At 36.8% G+C, this 7,672-nt stretch overlaps 1 protein-coding gene across 1 annotated transcript in view; it reads left to right on the top strand.

The window, feature by feature from the left end:
- Positions 1–366: 366 nt before the first annotated feature.
- The window catches only part of SPMIP2 (sperm microtubule inner protein 2), a 141,906-nt gene continuing 134,600 nt past the window's right edge, over positions 367–7,672 (top strand). Inside the window, exon 1 of the mRNA XM_001136762.8 lies at positions 367–563. Coding sequence (XP_001136762.2) covers positions 500–563 — 64 coding nt within the window. The 5' untranslated portion in view covers positions 367–499. The remainder of the gene's footprint in view (positions 564–7,672) is intronic.

Raw genomic sequence — 7,672 nt, 5'->3', positions numbered from 1 at the left:
AATTATCTCATTAATTTATTAATGTTATTTTTTACTGTATTTTATCTTGCCAGTGTTTGTCAAATATATTTAACCATGGTTTGTGGGGGCTTTTTGTTTTTTGCTGTAACATGTTTCTGCAAGACATTCTTTTTGAAATGTTGAAAGACAGTGGTGACTGAGCCTGCCAGATTATCTGGGGCATAAGCTGGAACTGGATCTAGTACCTGTGAACAAGTGTATTCTGACTTGATATTGACAAATAAGGAAAAGTTATTACTGGATGCAAGTTCTGGGAAGACTATAGCAGTATCTCTCTCTGCTCTTGGAGATTGGAATGCAGAACTCTGCAAGGAGGAACATTCTATCTCCCTGTCATAAAGAGTCATTAGCAACCACCTGGTTCAGGTCACAAGCAGGGAGAGGAAAGACTGCAGAGTCTTTCGTTCTTTCTGGTGCAGCTTAACTGATTTGAAGAAGCCAAAGAAGAAAATCCAGTAGCACGGTTAAGACTTTAGCCATGGCATCTGTATCATACCAAAAGCCAACATCTACTACTGTGGGAAAACAAATGATTTTTACAGGTAAATAGTTTTTGTGTATGCTTTCACAAGGAGATCTAAATTTGCTTTTTCTCTCACATATATGATTTTTATATAATGGATATAACAATGAAATGATCACATATGTTTTTTGTTTTTGTTTGTTTTTTGGGTTTTTTTTTTTTTTTGAGACAGAGTCTCGCTCTGTCGCCCAGGCTGGAGTACAATGGCGCGGTCTCGGCTCACTGCAACCTCCGCCACCCGGGTTCAAGAGATTCTCCAGCCTCAGCTTCCTGAGTAGCTGGGATTACAGGCATCCGCCATCATGCCCAGCTAATTTTTGTATTTTTGTAAAGACGAGGGTTTCACCATGTTGGCCAGGCTGGCCTTGAACTCCTGACCTCAGGTGATCTGCCTGCATAGGCCTCCCAAAGTGCTGGGATTACAGGCGTCAGCCACCATGCCCAACCCACCTACATTTAATTTACATGATACTGCTATCTCATTATGCCCACTCAGTCTGATCATCATCATCTTGTTGCCATAAACATGTCTTTAACACAGCAGTTGTCACTATATCTGAGGTAACTTTCACAAAGGAGTATTTGAATTAGCATAGCTTTTATGGTTTGTGCAAGAGAAACTTCTTTGATGTAATAAAAAACATACTTTTCATCAAATTTTTATTAACACTGATTTAAGCTTCTCATAACATTATAAACTTGACATATTCGCTTGATAAAAATTTGAGCAGGATATGCATTAAACCTAGTAAAGTGATTGGTTTGTGTTTTGTTCATTCAGCTTACTTTAAATGATTTGGGCAGTGTGTGTGAAATTATAATAATATCTAAAAAATAGAATATGACTAGTTGTGGTAAGTCTATAAGGCATAAACTAAACTTCATTTTATTTCCTTTTTTTCCAAATTATTTATTTTTTGAGACAGAGTCTCGCCCTGTTGCCCAGACTAGGGTGCAATGGCACGATCTGGGCTCTCTGCACCCTCCACCTCCCAGGTTCAAGTGTTTCTCCTGCCTCAGTCTCCTGAGTAGCTAGGACTACAGGCACATGCCACCACATGTGGTTGTTTATTTATTTATTTATTTTGTACTTTTAGTAGAAATGGGGTTTCACCATGTTGGCTAGGCTGGTCTCAAACTCCTGACCTCAAGTGATCCACCCACCTGTGTTGGGATTCCAGGCGTGAACCTGGCCTTTTTTTCTTTTTTTCCAAATTGTGAGCATATTTTACAATGTTACAGAAAAATAATCAAATGCATATTTATGGTGGGCATTTATGATTTGTGTTGCTCATCATCCATCTCATCCACTCCCCTTCTTGTGACTCATTTGGCTTTGGGAAAATCATCTCTTTCCTCACTCTACCTCTTTTTTACTCCTGTGAGAAGGACTTTGTCAACAAGAGTACACTGCTTATCTGCAATTCCTTTTGCCTTTATTCTTATAAACTCTATTCATTTCCAAAGTTACTTAAGTCTGCACATTTTCTTTCTAGCCTCTTCAGTAAGGTTGTTTTATGCACTTGTAATACAGTTAGATTTTCTTGTCACAGTCTGAATTCCTTCCTGAAATCCTACAATCTCCTAAATAATTTTTTTTAATTTGCATCCATTAAGGTTTGCTTTTTATGCTATTAAATATATGGGGGTCTTGACAAATTAATAGGACCATGTATTCACCATTATAGTACCATACGTTATGGTTTCACCACTTAAAAAATCTCTTGTGCTTCACCTATTCATTCCCCCCTCCCTCTTTCCCCCTAGCTCCTGGCAACCACTGATCTTTTCACTGTCTCCACAGTTTTGCCTTTTCTTGAATGTCACAGAGCTGGAGTTATACAGTATGTAGTCTTTTCAGATTGGCTTCATTTCCTCATCAATATCATTTTAAGGCTTCTCCACATCTTTTCATGGTTTGATAGCTTATTTCTTTTTACCACTGAATAATATTTCACTGTGCGGATGTGTCACAATTTGTTCATCCCTTCCCCTATTGAAAGACATCTTGGTGGCTTCCAGTTTTTGGCAATTGTGAGAAATGCTTCTATGTACATTTATGTGCAGCCTTTTGCATGGATATGTTTTCAGATCAATTTGGTAAATACCTAGGAGAGTAATTGCTGGATCCTGTGTTAAGCCAAACTGTCTTCTAAACTAGCTATACTATTTTGCATGTCCATCAGCAATGAATGAGAGTCCTTGTTGCTTTGTGTCCTTGTCAGCCTTTGGTATTGTCTGTTTTTGACTTTTTTACCAAAAAAAAAAAAAAAAAAGAAAGGTCATTTAGATTTTTATCCTGTGTTTTCTTTTAGACATTTTACAATGTTACGTTTTCATTTAGGTCTATAATCTATTTTGAAGAGATTTTTGTGCCTTTTAAAGTTTTAATTTTCATCAGCCAATAAATCTCCTCTTTTCCTTAGCCAGTTTGGGTTGGGTTTTCTGTCATTTGGAACGTGCAAGAGTCTTAATTAACACTTAAAATTTCTTCCAACTTACACCAGTGTATATACTTAGTTTTATGTATTTACATAGTTCAAATTGTTGTCACCTTTGATAGATTTCTGCCTTTCATTATACTGACATATAATACTTAGCTTCGCAGCCTCCTGTATTTTATAATTTCCTAATTTTTACTGTTACAAATTTGTATGAATACTTTGCATAAATTATTTTTCTTGTTCTCTTATTTTCATGTGGTATATATAGAGAGAGCAGAATTAGCAGGTGAAAGATACAAACAGATATATAACTTATTAATGCCACAAGCTTTAGAGAATTGTATATACTATGAACAATGTATACATATTTAAAGCCCAACAATTTTTTTTTTTGAGACAGTCTCCCTCTGTTGCTCAGGCTGGAGTGCAGTGGTATGATCTCAGCTCACTGCAATCTCTCCCTCCAGGGTTCAAGTGATTCTCGTGCCTCAGCCTCCTAAGTAGCTGGAATTACAGACGTGAGCCACCATGCCCACTAATTTTTTGTATTTTTAGTAGAGATGGGGTTTCACCATGTTGGCCAGGCTGGTCTCAAACTCCTGACCTCCGGTGATCTGCCCGCCTCAGCCTCCCAAAGTGCTGGGATTACAGGCATGAGCCACCACAACCGGCCCCCATCAATATTTTTTAAAATCATTTTTATTACTTCGAAGAAGTAGATATGAATCCTTTTTTGCCTTTGCCTTTTACAAATTTTATTGTGACTATTTTAAAACACACGCCAATGAACTCCCACTTACCTGTCACCCATATTCAACATTTATCAAAATTTTGCCACATTTGACTCACATCTCTCGTATTTTTCTTGTAAAAATATTTTAAGCCCAGATATCATATTATTTCACTTACATATTTTTTTGTGCATCTGAAAAAATATGAACATATTCTTACATAGCCACATTGCCGTGACTGCACCTAACAAAATTAATAACTATCATTTGGCATCATGTAATTAACAACTCCATAATAAAATTTTCCTGATTGTCTCTAAAATGTATTTTTACAGTTGATTTTGAGAATAAGGATCCAACACACATTGCATTCGGTTGTGTTTTCTCTTTTTGTCTCTTTTAAACTGGTGCAGTCTTCCCTTCTTTTTTCCCTGCCATTTACTTGTTGCAGAAACTGGATCAGTTATGCAGCAGAAATGTCCAACATTCTGAATTTGTCAATTACTTCCTTCTCATATCATTTAACTTGTTCCTTTATTCTCTGTAAACTGAATTTGGCTCTAGAGGCTTGATTATAGCCAAGTTCAACTCTATAGGGATGCTTATGTCTTAGATGGTACTGCAGTCAGTTCACAGAAATCAAACTTTTGAGCTGTTCAAGAATAATAATTTTAACTCCTATAAGGCCCATCACTTACCACCTTTCTAACCTATTGGAGCTTGGAGCTCTTTCCTCCATGTTTGGAACTGTTTTTAATATAAAGTCCATGTTTTCATAAAAACATTAGTTTAAGTGAAGTACCCAGGCTAGGCAAACAAAAGATTGATTTAATCCATGCAAATATTGTGTAATTGTGATAAAAACAAGAAAAATATCTTGTCACTATTAATAATTAATATGACAATAAAATATCATGAGAAATCATTTAAAAATTATTTTGGATGTCAATAATGTAAAAAAAAACTATGTAGAGGATGAGAAAATACTGAGGAATTTCACAGCAATTCTGAGAGTTACTTTAGAGCACTTTTAAGAGTTTCATAGGATTTTTATTGATTTCTAATTTAATTTTAAAGTGAAATTTTGGCTGGACATGGTGGCTCACACTCTGTGATCCCAGCACCTGGGAGGCCGAGGCAGGTGGATCACTTAAGGTCAGGGGTTTGAGACCAGCCTGACCAATATGGTGAAGCCCCATCTCTACTAAAAATACAAAAATTAGCTGGGAGTGGTGGCATACCCGTGTAATCCCAGCTACTCAAGAGGCTGAGGCATGAGAATTGCTTGAACTCAGAAGGCAGAGGTTGCAGTGAGCCAAGATTGCACCATGGCACTCCAGCCTGGGCAACAGAGTGATACTCTGTCTCAAATAAATAAATAAATAAATAAATACAATTTTGCTTTCTCTTGGCATAGGCATAACACTACTCTTTTTTTTTTCTTTTGAGGGAGGGTCTCACTCTGTCACCCAGGCTAGAGTGCAGTGGCACGATTATGGCTTACTGCAGCCTTGACCTCCCTGGGCTCAGGTGATCCTCCCACCTCAGCCTCCCAAGTGGCTGGGACTATAGGCGTGTACCATCACTCCTGGTTAATTTTTGTATTTTTGTAGAGATGAGGTTTCACCATATTGCCCAGGCTGGTCTTGAACTCCTGGGCTCAAGAGATCTGCCCACTTCGGCCTCCCAAAGTGCTGGGATTGCAGGCATGAGCCACTGCACCCAGCCAACACTATTCTTTTATTTATCATTTATAACTACAGTTATTTTAATTTTCATTTTAAAAAATTTCCACTGACGCTTCATTATTCTATGTGATGATTCACAGTATATATCTAGCTGGTATACTCGACCACTTAACTAATGTGATCACTCATCAAGTCTCATTTTTCTATCAAATTTTGATATATTTCCTTTTAAAATACATTTTTGATGCTAATTTTTTATCCTACATATTTGAAATCCAATTTAACAAATTGAGTGCCAATTAAATACTAAAAACTTGTCCATTAGCATTGGAGGATACAAAAATATACATGAAAAAAATGTTCTCTTTTCTAGAAGCTTATAATCTATTGGATAACCAGAACATAATAGGGTTGATTTGCTCAGTCTAAATATCCATCACAGCATAGTGTGGCATCCAAAGGAAACACAAATCCAATTCCAAAAACCCTGAGAAATAACAGGAAATTACCTCACATAACACTACACAAAACTCAGCCATATGTTTTGTTTTGTTTTCCCACTCATTTCTCTTCTTTTTGAGTATCATAGTTAGAGCATAAGTTACTTCCTACATTGCAGATGGATCTTGGAATTTATTTAGCTTTCAATTAATAAAGGAATTGAAATTCTTTTTGAAAAAACTATCGGTGGATCCAACTTTTAAAACCTTTTTAAAAAGTTGATATATAACATACTCTATTAAGTACATTAATTTGTCTTTAGCTTGATAACATTTTACAAAGTGAGCACCTTTATGTATGCACTTTTAGATTAAGATACTGAATATTTTTATCACTCTAAAAAGTTCCTGTATGTCCTTTCCCAGTCAATCCTCCCACAATCAGATGCTGTTCTGATTTCTATAATTCATGTTTTTGATAACTGTGAGTTTTAATCTAATATGGCAAGCTAACCATCTGTACTTTTAAAACATTTATCTGCTGGCTATTCTTCCACAGAAGTTTTACTACCAATTTGCTAAGTTCTGTAATGACATAGTGAGGAGATTTTATAAATAATGTTTGTTTGTTTGTTTGAGACAGAGTCTTGCTCTGTTGCCCAGGCTGGAGTGCAGTGGCACGATCTCAGCTCACTGCAGTCTCTGCCTCCTGGATTCAAGCGATTCTCCTGCCTTAGCCTCTCGAGTAGCTGAGATTTCAGGTGTGCGCCACCACGCCCAGCTTATTTTTGTATTTTTAGTAGAGATGGGGTTTTGCCATGTTGGCCAGGCTGGTCTCGAACTCCTGAGCTCAAGTGATCCACCAGCCTTCACCTCCCAAAGTGCTGGGTTACAGGTGTGAGCCACCGCACCTGCCTAGAAAATGTTATTTTTGTATTACAAAGATTTTACTATAAAAACCTTATAAACAAAATTAGGAAGAAAATTTAAAAACTACTTTAGAGCATGGTTATATATTTTTAAAACATCTGTTTACATACAAATGACATTAATTTGTTTACCCAGTTCCAGGTCCTATGCAATTTTAAAGTTTAAAACTTGGGCTGAATGCGGTGGCACACACCTATAATCCTAGCATTTTGGAAGGAAGAGGTGGGAGGATTGCTTGAGCCCAGGAGTTTGAGACCAGCCTGGGCAACACAGAGAGAGTTCATCTCTACAAAAAATTCTAAAAATCAGCCGAGTGTGGTGGTGCACACCTGTGATCCTAGCTACTTAGAAGGCTAAGCCAGAGGATAGCTTGGGCCTGGGAGGTCGAGGCTGCAGTGAGCTGTGATCACACTACTGCACTCCAGCCTGGCCAACAGAGCAAGGCCCTATCTCGAAGGAAAAAAAAAATACTTAAAAATTACATTTCTTTAAAAATACATTCTTTAATTCAGATTTTTCTTCATTAATTCCTACTTGGCTCAAATTAAATATAGTTAAGAAATAGTTAATATAAGACATAAAATTAAAAAGGCACTATAACAGATAATCTAATTTAACCTATTTTTTCAGATGGGAATACTCAGGGTTCAGGTAAGTTAAGTGACTTGCTGAAGGCCACACAGCCTTGTAAGAAGGATGGAAGCTTCTGCCTGCTTCCTGTTTATATGGGGTATTTATGTGCCTTACATCCAGATTACTGACTAAATAAAAGTATTAATATATTTAGTCAGCCATCATATACCTACTAGAAAGTCTGCTCATGTAAACCAGAAATATTACAGAACTCTACCTTACAAAGGAGTGATCACAGCATGAAATTTCTGTTAGAAATACA

This window comes from Pan troglodytes, chromosome 3 (genome assembly GCF_028858775.2).
Source record: "Pan troglodytes isolate AG18354 chromosome 3, NHGRI_mPanTro3-v2.0_pri, whole genome shotgun sequence".
Taxonomy (NCBI): Eukaryota; Metazoa; Chordata; class Mammalia; order Primates; family Hominidae; genus Pan; species Pan troglodytes.
This window is presented reverse-complemented; position numbering and strand designations above follow the sequence as displayed.